We start from the raw sequence: 13243 nt of genomic DNA on the forward strand, positions 1-13243 counted from the left end.
GGTGACCCCCAACCATAAAATTATTTTCATTGCTACTTCATAACTGTAATTTTGCTACTGTTATGAATCATCATGTAAATATCTGATATGCAGGATGTATTTTCATGGTTACAAATTGAACATAATTAAAGCATAGTGATTAATCACAAAAACAATATGTAATTATATATGTGTTTTCTGATGGTCTTAGGCGACCCCTGTGAAAGGGTCGTTTGACCCCCAAAGGGGTCGCAACTCACAGGTTGAGAACCGCTGGTTTAGCTCCTCTGAACTGAAATAGCAGATATCACCCAGACATCAAAGTCAGGCTGGGAAATTATATCATGGGTACCAGTGACATCTTAGCTTCTAGGCGCAGGCTTTTCATTTTAGGTCACCGAGTTCTGGTAGTTATTTGTTTCCAGTGATTGGAGAAGATCTGAACATGTTTGTTGGCTTTAGGATATTGAAGGCTCTTTGCAAAAAGCTAACTGTAGGAGAGAAAGCTCTTTCTTTGGCATTCCTAGGAGTTGTGATATTTACTCGTCTACTATTTCTTTCTTTATTCAACACCAATTGGAAAAATATTTTTTATTCCTCAAGATAGTTCTTGTGTTGAAGCTGTAGAGAATTTAATGTTTCATCAGTGCTATGTGGGGGTGAGGAGTATGTGCTAGTCATAGTAATTGGCTCTCCTGATTTCATGTATTAGCAGTTAAAATGTCACATATATATGACTTGCCAGTCCACTGTATTGCTTGGGGAGCAAATGGTGCCAACAGATCTGTAGTAAGTAGGCACAGGGGATGCATGTTCCAAAAGAACCTCATCAGGGACTTCCCAGAGACAAAGCTTAACATTTTGTTTTGACTCTGATTTAAAGAAGTCTTGTAGTTAAGCTGGAGGTTAGGGTGGGAAGTAAACTTGGCAGGATTATAAAATGGAATCATTAAAAATGAAATGATCTAATTCAGCTCTTCTAGTTCAAGACTCTCCTTTGCAGGATTCCTAAAAAGTCATCTCATCTCTTTTCATACTCTCACTCCTCGGCATAGTGAAGGGTCAGATTGGCTTTCTAACTTAGCAGGATCATTTTCTAGGCAAAATACTTAAGAAGGATAAATGTTGGTCACGCTGGAGGATGCTCCTTGCCAAAGGGCCTCTGCTTTCTAAGCCGCCACTTATAGGATAACACAACAGGGTGCAGTGATGTTCAGGACTAAACTCCAGAGCCCTTTGGGATGGAAGAAGCTTCTGGGTGTTCCAGGGCAGTCAGCTCTCCCAGATCTTGCTTCCATTCACCCGATTCCTATAGAACTAATTTATTAGTAATTAGTAAGTATTATTTATTTAAGATGGCATAAATGCCCTGAATACTGTTCTCATAATTTCGCTTTTCTTTTTTTCTCCAGTCTGTGTACCTCTCGTTACCCCTTCCTCTCACATTCTGTATTTCAGGACTCAAAGACATGCTCTGCTGTTGTTTTATGTGCCCCTGTGAAAGGAAAACAGTCCAACTTCAGATACAGTAAATGTGGGGAGAAAGTATGTCTTAGAATTGAAACACCATTTCTGCTACTGTAAACAGTGATATCATTGAGGATTCAGGTTTTCAACCAAAGAGATGTATTTTATTTTTATTTCTTTTAAAATATATTTTTATTGATTTTAGAGAGAGAGGAAGGAAGATATGGAGAGACACATCAATCGGTTGCCTCCTGCTTGCCCCCTACTGGGCATGGAGCCTAAAACCTGGGCATGTGCCCTGACCTGGAATTGAAGCAGTGACCTCTTGATATATGGGATGACACTCAATCTACTGAGCCACGCCTGTTGGGCAAGATGTATTTTATTATTGTCTTCTCTTCCTCATCCTTAAATTGTATTCTCTCTTCAGTGGTAGAATGGTTTAAAGCAGCGGTGCCCAACCGGTGGTCCGCGGACCACTAGTGGTCTGTGAGGTCCGAAAGGTTGGTGACCGCGGGTTTTAAGTGTGGGAATTATAGGCCTAGTCTAGGTAGGAAACATTTCACAGTTGGTTTTCCTGGGTGGGAAAGGTAGCAAGCCAGGTTGACAGGCCTCTGCTGTACCTCTTCTCCAGGCTGTTGGAGGAAACGCTTCCGCAAGCCAGTTGCTGGCATAAAGTGACTGGACATGACTATACCTGGAGCCAGCTGGTTTTAATAACAATGAATTGAATTAAGTCAATTGTAAAAGATTGGTAGCTGCTGTCCTTATTCTGCAGATCTGCTTTAAAGACTCTGGCAGGGAGCCAGAGACCTGTTCTCAGAGAGCAAAATGCTGCCTGAGAGGAGCAATGTGCATTTCTTGCTGAGACCATTTCCTTAGGAACGTGTTCCATGTCAGGAGCCTGATTGACTGCCAAGGCACGTTTGAACTGGGAAACAGTGTGGCGGACATGGCAGCCTGGGGGGCCCATGGCCCATGTTTAGCAGATGTCTTTTTAACTGGCCCATGTTATACAAAAAAGGGAAAACTGTTTTAGCTAAAATTTAACAGGAGATTTTGTGCAAAAGTCCAGATTTCTGACTACTCTTTTGTTGTTGTTGTTTGTTTTAATAACCATTTCTTTACTTATTTTTTTGTTTTTGTTTGTTTTTTATTTTATTAAGGTATTACATGTGTCCTTATCTCCCCAACCCCCCCCCCCCCCCCACTACTCTTAATAAATAGTCAGATCCACCAATACTGAGCCCACATTCTAGCTTGGATTCACAGTGGATACATACGCACTTTTACCTGCCTGGAGCCCAGAAGGTTCTGCAGTATAGCATAGTGGTTTGAAGCATTTGGAGCTGACAGACCTTCACTGGAGTCTCAGTGCTATCACTCATAGCTGTGTGCCCGACAGCCCAGTGTTCTCGTGTATATATAGTAATGCCTAACTTCCCAGGTGCTGGTGCTCTTTTGAGTTACAGTTTTGAGACAGGTGGTTCAGGTCATTGGGAAGTATTGCATCAAAAAGAGTGCTCAATAAAATATGTGTATCACATATGATCAGATGAACTTATGATTATATAATTAGCAATTTTTGTCAATTGTTAAGAGAGTCCCAGAAATTCTTACAAAAAGGGTGTGAGCAGAATAGATGAGAAGGTAAGGTGATGTGGATTAGGATGACATGGAGGTACTGAACACCAAGATAAATGCTGGCACTACAGGATAATCTCTAGTATGCCTAATTTCCCCCTCACATGTTGATTCTAATCTCCTATTTGTTACCTGGAAGTACTGCAAATAGAAATAAGATCATGTCTCTGAAGTATTTGTTCATTTCTCACTGAAGAGCAGTTCTACACAATACAGTGGCCATATCCAGTGTAGGAGCTCTGTAGCTCTTCACTTATTTATGTCTCTAAGTACTTAGCTTGCAGGAAGGGTATGATCCCAGGTAGCAGGTGTTAGCTGGCTGCAAAGGGGGATGTTATTTATCTTACCCCCCATTTTCCTTAATGAATGACCTCTGAGTTGGTAATTGACAGGGATTATTGCCATTTTTTTAATCTCTGCTAGGAGGCTGCTGGAGTCTTCCCTCATTTCATTATCCCGTTATGATGGAGCAGGATCCAGAGAGCACCCAATTTACCCAGACCCAGCGAGGTAAGGCTGAAGTGAGAAATGGCACTAGGTGGGGGGGAGGGGCTGCCCTTGGGGTTGCCAATTGCTGGAAGCCCCATTTTGTGCCTCTCTGGTCCTGGTGCTCTTTTACTCTTGAGTTACAGTTTGAGACAGGTGGTTCAGGTGATTGGGAAGTATTGCAGGTAAGTGAACAGAACCTCTGGTGACAGAGTTGTGACTGAGCTCTTATCCTTTGGGGCTCATTTCTGTGAATGTGGCACTAGAGGAGGGACCTGGGGAGGCCACTGGCAGAGTCACAGGATAGGATATATTTTTTTCTTCGATCAGTGAGACTGTTGCCATTCAGATGGACAGCAAAAAGGGAAATAAAAGTATTTATTAATAGGGAAATTACCTATAAATTCAAACAGATAAAGAATCCTTCTTGCTCTCATTTGAGAGAGAGTTTAGAATATCAGAAAGCAGAAATCAAGCTCATTTAGTTGTTGAATTTTTTGAGACTATCTGAAGGAAGAGATGACTGACAAATGGAACTAAATATAACAAGTTGGAACTTCATTAAATGCTTGACTTAATACTGATTAGAAGACATTTGAAAAATTCTTGAAGAAATAAAAAAAATCCAAATGAGTTGAAGATCCGCCTTAACCTGATACTGGTAACTGAGTACCAAGTTTGGAGTGTTTGAGTTGATGAACATTTATAGTGAGAAGCCCTTTGGGGTTGTCACAGCTGGACTTACTGATTGTTAATGATCTAAAGAAGGGATAAGCTGCACTTAGGCAGTGCCAGAGCACATTGTGAGGCGCTGCCCAAAGAAAAGAGTGTTTATAATGTTGGGGTTGGCAAGTTAATACAGGTCACATAAAGCTAAATGAGCTTTGCTCTGGTTTAAGAATTTCAAGTCTGAAAAACCTTTAGACCAAGTTGATTCCAGGGTATTGAATGATCTTGTTGTTCGCACAGCTATGTCATGATGCTGAGCATTCTTTCTGAGATACTAGTGAAAAGGTTCCCCATTATCCTCTTCCTTTGGATTGACGAATCCAAGGATCAGGGAACATGGGGATTGATGACTTGGAAAATAGGTAGACAGCTTGGATGATGATTGAAGCAAGGACATTTATTTTAGTCCGTATAATCGAAAATAACAAGCCCTAAATAAGAAAAGGAATATTTTCACATGAATCAAATACTCTGAAACAATGAGATAGAGAACTTTTTGTAGTTCTCTTAGGATTGCAATGGAAATCTCATTCTCAGAATTTTTAACCTGACAGAGTTTACCAGTAATTCTTAAAGACCATAGCTTTGAACAATAATAGATACAGAGGCAGAGCTGCCTCAAACAGATTGTCAAACTGCAGCGGGAAGGCCGGGGAGGGTTGGGGGGCAGGAGGTAGGGGGGTAAGAGATCAACTAAAGGACTTGTATGCATGCATATAAGCATAACCAATGGACATAAGACACTGGGTGATAGGAGAGGCTAGGGGACTGTCTAGGGCGGGGGGATAAAATGGATACATATGTAATACCCTTTGTAATACTTTAAGCAATAAAAATAAATAAATAAATAAAATAAAATTTAAAAAAAAAAAAAAAGACCATAGCTTGTCCTCCTTTTATGTTATTTGTTCCTACTCAGAGCTCTTTATCACAGAAAGTATCATACTTTATACTGTTGATGTTTTCACATTTTCCCTTTGAACACAAAAAATTTAAAATTTTTCCTTGGAACACTTCAGAGTTTGATGGTTATCCAGCTCTTCAGTGGGAGGAGGATTGTTACCTCATTACTGGTGGTTTCATTTATTTTTTCTCTTAGATTCACCCTGTGCACAGTATGTATAGGCCAGAGCCTTTGTGAGACATCTCAGCATTCAGATCCTTAGCTGCCCTCTGGATATCCAAAAGGATAAGGATAGGGATGTATTTGTAGTTAATAATTGTGCCAAGAATCCTTTTTAAAAAATCATTGATGCTTAGGGAATTTTTGTCCTATCCTATATAATAAAAGGCTAATATGCAAATCAACCGAATGACCAGTTGCTATGACACACACTGACCACCAGGGGGCATATGCTCACCACAGGAGCTGCCTCCTGATGGTCAGTGCGCTCCCATAGGAGGAGCGTTGCTTAGCCAGAATCTGGGCTCACGGCTGATGGCGGGAGCCTTTCTTGCCTCCACGGCAGCATTAAGGATGTCTGACTGCCTGCGGGGAGTGGGCCTAAGCCGGCAGTCAGACATCCCCTGAGGGCTCCCAAACTGTGAGAGGGTGCAGGCTGGGTTTTGGGCTCCCTCCCCGCCCCCCTCAGTGCACGAGTATTGTGCACCGGCCTCTAGTAGTGAAATAAATAGTTGGGGTTACCTAGTGCTGAGATTGTGCCCCTGCACATGAAATAGCAATCTTATTGTCAGCTTCAACATTATTTCTGCCACTATCACCAATAATATTTGCAAGATTTTCCCATTAGGGTTGGTTATAAACTCAGGAATGAGTGTACTTGTGGTCACTTTTCAGAATCAATTCCAAAAACAATCTTTATTCTCCTCTTGAAACTTTTTTTTACTTTCTTTTCTAGACTGATTGACTTGAGAATTTAGGCAATAATAGTTGGTTTCTGCTGGAAGGTTTTTTTTTAAATGTATTTGGTAGATATAGGAACAACTCAATAGTATTGACTTCTATTTGTTGAAAATAGAGGATTCTTGATTGATTTTTGCAAAATGCGTGGAAACAGGCCCAAACGAATAATGAAAGTTCTACAAGTTAAGACTTTTAAGAAATGGTTCTTGTACTCTCATGACCTTGGCCAAAGCATCTGTGCATCCGATGCCCACCCATTGTATAAAGATAGCTATGTAAAGATAATTTGGACTCAGGTGCCAAATGCAGCATCTTGTTTCATAACATAGACATTTGAGTTCCAAAGATTGTCAGCTGGCCTGCTTGGGAATCCATTTGATGGTTGGCCACAGGACCACCACCTCTGATGACAGTTATTTGAGAAGCAGCCTCAGTTCCTACAGCAGTTGACTCCCGGATCTCCTTTGGCCTGAGTCAGTAGATTTATTGAAGATTTGCCCAGAGACTTTGTCAGGGGTAATGAAAGGTCAGGCAGCAAGATGTTTGTAAATACTTTTCCTACCATTTGGATATAACTCTTTTATTTCCATTCTCAATCAATTTTTCCAGGTTTCCATTAAAAAAAAAATAGAGACATACTTTTTTCTTTTTATATTTAAACATTATATAAGTTCAGGTCCTCAGTAATCCTCATTAGGATTGCTGTGTTCCCTTTTAATTAAATACAGAAATATATTGTTTATATATATATATTAGTATATACGTACCATTCTTCCATTCCCCCCCCCCCCCATTTAAAATTATATTTTAGAGGGCTTTCATGTGTGCAGATAGGGATAATTTGTTCTTTTTAATAGCTGTATAGTGTTTCTTTGTATGGATATAGTTTGTTTAATCTGTTAATGGGCATTTGGGGTGTTTCCCAGGTTTTCATTAATTCTAATCTCTCTGTATCTTTGTATCCTTGTGTGTTTCTGTAGGATAAAATTTCTAGTGGAATTGTTGAGTCAGTGTGTACCTCAGGCAGGTTTTAAGTTTGGAAATTTCTTAGTAATCCTATTAATACTATCATATAAAACATTCTTCTACTGTTTGTCTCTCACACTCTCAGTTAATAGCCTCAAATTATATAACGATGTTGTGGAAGATGGAGGGAAAACTTGACAAAGAAGGGAATGTGGCAAGTTGTATGGGACACTTGACATTTTCATGGAATATGAAGATACTAAGCAGCTGGAAGAACGTAGGTCTAGACTGTTTCCTGAGAATAGTCTAGTAAGGGAGAAGAAAAACAATGACTGTTGCCTTCTGTACTGCTCAGTCCCCATGTAGCCTCTGATGCTCTCTTATAAGACAGAAAAATTTGTTTTTATCCTTTTAGGTTTTTCCAAGTATATTTTACTCTCAGTTTATATCTTTTATTACAAATATCTATGAATAAATTGTTAAAGGAGAGATAAGAAGCTCAAAGAGATCATTTTAAGGAGCTAGAACAAATCTGGAGCATGTCTGCTTGTTGGAGAAAAAAGGGGTCCTCGTGAAAATGCCTGTACATGCCTTCGTTAGTGATCTCAGGTTTCCTGTCTCCTGGCCGCTTCCTCATCTAAGAAGAGATGACTTGTTGATGATTGCTGTGATCCCTTTATATCTTATATTTTAGGTATGGATGATTGAGGGAAGGCTGTGAGTCTTAAAGGGGGTCGGTCCCTTAAGAAACTAAAAAGAAAAGTCCAGTGTTACTCTCTTGGGAGGGGACAGCTGTTGACCAGATAAGGACTGATTAAACAGTCTCTTTGCCTTATCTCAGAACAGAAACACTGGTGGTAATCCGATAAGCATATTGTGCAGTACAAACCTCCTGGTGAGTTAAATGCCCTTTATTTTTTATGTCTCTGGATTCGCCTCAGCAGGGAGAAGCCAGGGGAGAACTGGATTTACTGTCTTTCACAGTTTCCCCCACATTAGTGCTAGTTTGTATTTGTCCATCTCTGTCTCTCTCAGATTATCTCCTGCTGCATACTACGCTCAGAGGATGATCCAGTATCTTTCACGGAGAGACAGTATTCGCCAGCGCTCCATGCGCTACCAACAGAACCGGCTTCGCTCTTCCACCTCCTCCTCTTCCTCAGACAACCAGGGTCCATCAGTAGAGGGAACCGACTTGGAATTTGAGGACTTTGAGTAAGTACATACTCAGCTTGCTTTCTTCCCTCTGCTCCCAAGCTGGGAGTGCTTCCAAGTTGGTCACTGTCTGAGCAGCAGTGGTTGACATTCTAGCTTCAAACCTTTAAATTACTATTTATGAGTTATAGGATGGGGTGAGGGACGGGAGGGTTAAAATGCCCTGGGCACGCCCACCTCTGGCAGTTGGCTGATTCACCGGGATCTGTGGGAAGAGGCAGTCCATTGGGCCCTGGGCCAGACTGGGAGAAGATGGCTGCTGTACTTACTCCCTTTTGTGTGACCAGTGCCTGTGGAATGCATCGCGTGGACTGTGTTCACAACAGGGAGCAGGAGGCTTGGTGTTTCTTTCACTTAAGCAGAGCAGGTATTGAGGGATTAAAAAGAAAATACTCAGATTTTCTAAAAGTTGAGTTTTCTTAGAACCCTTGATCACACTGGTACTTTGAGGTTTTACTCCTTTACCTAAACTTTCTCACTCTTCCTCCATCCCCAATAAGGATCCTTTGAAAGTTGCCTGTCAGGTTAATGTGGTGGGTTGCGAGGTGATTCCTTCCTCTTCTGGTCTTTTTAGTTGGTATTTGGGAGACCCGGTGAGCTAAAGGAGCAGGGTCAGCCCCAGGCTCCAGAATTCAAGCTCCCCAATTTGACTTCTGGGTTTTGCCTTCCCTGACCTGGTGCTCCTGGCCTTTCTAGCCATTCTTTGTTTCCATTCTGAAACAGCTTTTCTGGCTTGTATCGGATTGGACATTGACTTTTGTTTTGATTCCTATTTTTTGGTATTCTCAAACATGTAAAACGAGAGAGAAAAGGGTGTTTAAGTATTTTTTTTCCTCCTCTTTTACTGGCAGTATTGGACTAGGACAGCCTGTCAGTCATTTTTCTTTTTTATTCTCTGTCCTGACATAGCCTGGTCAGGTCTGGGATCTTAAGAGTTCTTGTCTCCCCTCAACCTTCTGTTCCGTGAGCTGAATGAATAGTCCCCAGGCGCCATCTTACAACAGAGCTTTAGGATGTGTTTGAGCGATATCTTTGCCAGAAAGAACTGAAAAGGTGGGAATACCCTTTGTACCAGTTCACCTTCCTGATGTGATCCTTAAAAGCACACTAGCAATTGTGTACTTGGAAGCAGAAGGAAGACTAACTGGGAGATTCATTTGCCTGAGGAAGATGTAAATGTGGAAGAAAGGCAGGGATGCTGTGAGCACTGTGGTGTGGCAAGCGAAGCAGACGTGGTGGCCTCTGTCATCGACTGAGAAGAGCCCAGCTACCCTCTGACTCTCAGCACACGTCATTCTTCCTTCCATCCACTCTAGGTGATGGTGGATACACATAGCAGCAGTGAAGGGAAAATGTCTCCATTCCCTCAACCAGGCAGACACCTGTAGTGCAATATGTTCCCCTGTAAATGAGATTATTTTTCCAGCATTGGGTCTATTCAGGGAAGCAATTACAATGTATCCACCGAGGTTACTGGGATTTAGTGCTGCTCAGAAGCCTCAGTAATCCTGTGTGGCTCTGGGAGTCGGTGCAGATTGCCTAGCCCCCTCTCCATGCACGCTTGGAAGGCTGTGTTATCCTCTGCAGTGGTGGGGCGCGGGGCTCATGCCTTTGAGCTGAGTCTTGCCTCGTGACTTGTCCTTCACAATGGAGTTCTGGGTTAGTTTAAAATGTTCTGTTCTCATCTTACCTTCTCTTTCTTCTGCTACCACCTCCTCCCTTTCTCCTTCCTTCCCCCTCGATTTTCCTCTGTCAGACTGCCTCCGCCTCGTGCTCCCCACAGCCCACCTGTGCTCTCACCTCCCCTTGGCTTCAGCGCGACCTGAATTTACATCGCCTCTTCACCTTCCGTGCCCCGACTGACTTAAACTGTTCTTTCCTAGGGGTCTTGTGGTGCTCCCTGGTTACTAACAGTGGGCTGATTTCTCTAATGCCCCGCTAAAAGTCCCTCCCCTTGGTGTTTGCCTTTCTTTTTGGACTGATACAGACTGTAATCCTGTTTTTAATAGCAGCTATGGATTGGTCACCTCAATAGTAGTAGTCTAGGTGTTCTGGTGAAGGGTGTTGCTGGTTGGTCAATGCTCATTTACGTCTGTTCAGTAGGCATCCATCCTTGCCCTCTTCCCCACGCTGTAAACTGAGTGCTGCTTGAGGTTGCTCTTCTTCCTAAATATCAAAGTACTCTGAGGAGAGTGAGAAATTAGGGAATATGCTACCGTATTTTAATTTCTCAGCCCCCATCCTTTCCTTTAGTTTTAATAACTAGAAGGAAAATTAGAGGCGTGTACGGCCATATTTTTTTTGGGGGGGGTGGTAAGTTAGACATGGCTTGAAATCCTGCTAACACACTTAGGTTACCATGAAAAGAAACTATTCTAGTGAATCTCCTCACCTTCACAGCATATCCTGCTTTTGCCTTTGCCACCCTACTTTGACCTCTTCAGTTTGCTTCCATTTGCTAAGGCTTAGATCATTTTGTCATTCTCTAGCTTGTCCCATCCATGCGTACAGAGTCCCCAGAAAATGAAGGGGAGCCATTATTCAGATCCATCATTTTGATTCTCTTTCATCATCCATTGAATGAAAGGTATCAGCTATAATTTTCATATGTATACTAACTTAGAACATATAAAACATTTGTAATATATATAAATATATTAATATATATCTTTAAAATTTTGTTTAATCCTTATAATAATCCAATGAGATATTTACTTTTTGTTTGTTTGTTTTTTGTTTATTGATTTTCAAGAGAAAGGGAGAGGGAGAGAGAGAAGCATCAGTGATGAGAGAGAATCATTGATCAGCTGCCTTCTGTATGCCCCCTACTGGGGATCAAGCCTGCAACCCGGGCATGTGCCCCTGACCAGAATTGAACCCGGTTTGGCTCTATTCACTGAGCCAAACCGACTGGGATGAAATATTTACTTCTTTGTGGTATTCTAAGTGATGATACTTCACCAAAATCAGACATGCCTAAGATTAGAGAATAGGAAAGTCATATTTACTAATAGTATCTTGACTATTACTGTCCTGCAGGTTGAAAGCCCTTTAAAAGTGATGTATAGCCAGTCCTAGCTGGTTTGGCTCAGTTGCTAGAGCTTCGGCCTGCGGACTGGGGGGTCCTGACTTCAAGTTCAGTCAGGGGCACATGTGGGTTGTGGGCTAGATCCCCAGTGGGGGCATGCAGGAGGCAGCCTATCAATGATTCTCTCTCATCATGATGTTTCTGTCTCTCCCTCTCCCGTCCTCTCTGAAATCAATAAAAATATTTTAAAAAATAAAGAAACAAATAAAAGTGATGTACAGCCATAATCAGGCCCTTGTTCCATGAGCTTGCTGTGGAACAAGGCTGTCTAGATTTATCTCTAGGGAAGATAGCTTTAAAGGTTGGTCAGCATCAGGTTAAATTTTCTATTCCTTTATGGCCTGGATTAATGACCATCTTCCCAGGCAGGCATCTTCTCCTGCCATTCATCTCTGCCTGGGGGAAGGATTGAGACTGCAGGTTCCCTTTGTTTGTCAAAATGCACAAACAGGACATCCAGAAATCTGCTGTCAGCAGGTCTGTCCTGAAGCCCTCAGCATCCATCTTTGCATAAAGATGTTCACAGGGTAAAGGTGTGTGTGCCTGTGACATTGCTGTCTGCCTGCTAGAATGTAGATGGCAAAAAAGCATACGGCAAATTCCCATTTTCACTTTTACTATCCCTTTGGAAAGAGGGAGGCTTTTGTGAAGCCCAGGTTAAGCGCTATGCCCCAGTAGTTGCTAAAGTCCATAAAAGAGGTAGTGTACGGTATATGACTGTATGTGACTGTATGACTATTGCTTCAGCTATCCTTGCCCCTTCCACGTCTTACCTGTTACTCTAAATGTACTTAATGATCCCAGAATCATCCCTAGCTCATGTCCTTCCTTTCTGACTCTTTGTAACTGCTTCACCTTCTAAGGCAAAAGAGATACCTGAGCTCATGACCGAACTACAGAACCTTCAGATTAGATTAGTCACATATATTTCCACCACACATACCAGCCACTAGGTAATTGCACTCAACCTTTTTTATTTTAATTTTTTATTTACAGTTGACATTCTCAACTTCTTAATTGTTGCTAGCACAGAAAAGAACAAATGCTACATCCACAGTTGTGACACTAGGCCAGTGATGGCGAACCTTTAGAGCTCGGCGTGTCAGCATTTTGAAACACCCTAACTTAACTCTGGTGCCGTGTCACATAGAGAAATTTTTTGATATTTGCAACCATAGTAAAACAAAGACTTATACTTTTGATATTTATTTTATATATTTAAATGCCATTTAACAAAGAAAAATCAACCAAAAAAATGAGTTCGCGTGTCACCTGACACACGTGTCATAGGTTCGCCGTCACTACACTAGGCTGTACACTGGAAAAACATCTCAGTGAGAATTCTAGTCTTTCAGCCTCATAATGAAATCTCTTTAGGTCTATTACATTTATTTTCTTAATTCTTCTAATTATCTGGCTCCCTTTACCCAGAAATCCATATTGTGATCTAATGTGCAAAAACATTTTGTTTGAGAATGACAGTCATTTCTGGGCCCAAGATGGGTTCCTGTTTCTCAGTTTGACATGCTGCAGTACAACATACACATGTATAGGGGAGCATCCTCCAGCCAGGGCTTCTCCTTTTATGGTCCCCTTGCTAGACACCTTCTGGCAAAGAAGTCATTAAAAGGTCTTCTTGGTATATGATGTAGTTGAGGGGTGTTCTGAAGGCTGTCACTCAGCTCTGCCTTCCGATTGGGTGTGGCATAGGGGAAGTTGCTTGTCTTTAGTTCAGAATGTTATATTCTCCATCTGCCCTTTTGGCATAACAGAAATTTAGTTGAGCCATGACAAAGAAAATACGT

General features: G+C 41.7%; 2 protein-coding genes across 13 annotated transcripts in view; one reads left to right on the forward strand and one right to left on the reverse strand.

Moving 5' to 3' along the window:
* The window catches only part of F2 (coagulation factor II, thrombin), a 236153-nt gene that overhangs the window by 155524 nt on the left and 67386 nt on the right, over positions 1 to 13243 (reverse strand). The gene's annotated exons all lie outside the window — the stretch shown is intronic.
* Positions 1 to 13243, forward strand: part of AMBRA1 (autophagy and beclin 1 regulator 1) — a 165735-nt gene that overhangs the window by 57163 nt on the left and 95329 nt on the right. For 7 of the 12 annotated variants that reach the window (XR_009454462.1, XM_059709499.1, XM_059709500.1 and 4 more), the window contains 2 exons: positions 3514 to 3600; positions 8171 to 8350. The exons of 2 other annotated variants lie outside the window; for them this stretch is intronic. Coding sequence is in view for 9 of the 10 variants with exons in the window: in XM_059709499.1 (XP_059565482.1) it covers positions 3514 to 3600; positions 8171 to 8350 (267 nt within the window). In the remaining variant the exon portion in view is untranslated. The remainder of the gene's footprint in view (positions 1 to 3513; positions 3601 to 8170; positions 8351 to 13243) is intronic. 3 more of the 12 variants (XM_059709497.1, XM_059709503.1, XM_059709501.1) reach the window with 2 other exon arrangements.

Source organism: Myotis daubentonii, chromosome 9, assembly GCF_963259705.1.
Source record: "Myotis daubentonii chromosome 9, mMyoDau2.1, whole genome shotgun sequence".
NCBI classification, from domain to species: domain Eukaryota; kingdom Metazoa; phylum Chordata; class Mammalia; order Chiroptera; family Vespertilionidae; genus Myotis; species Myotis daubentonii.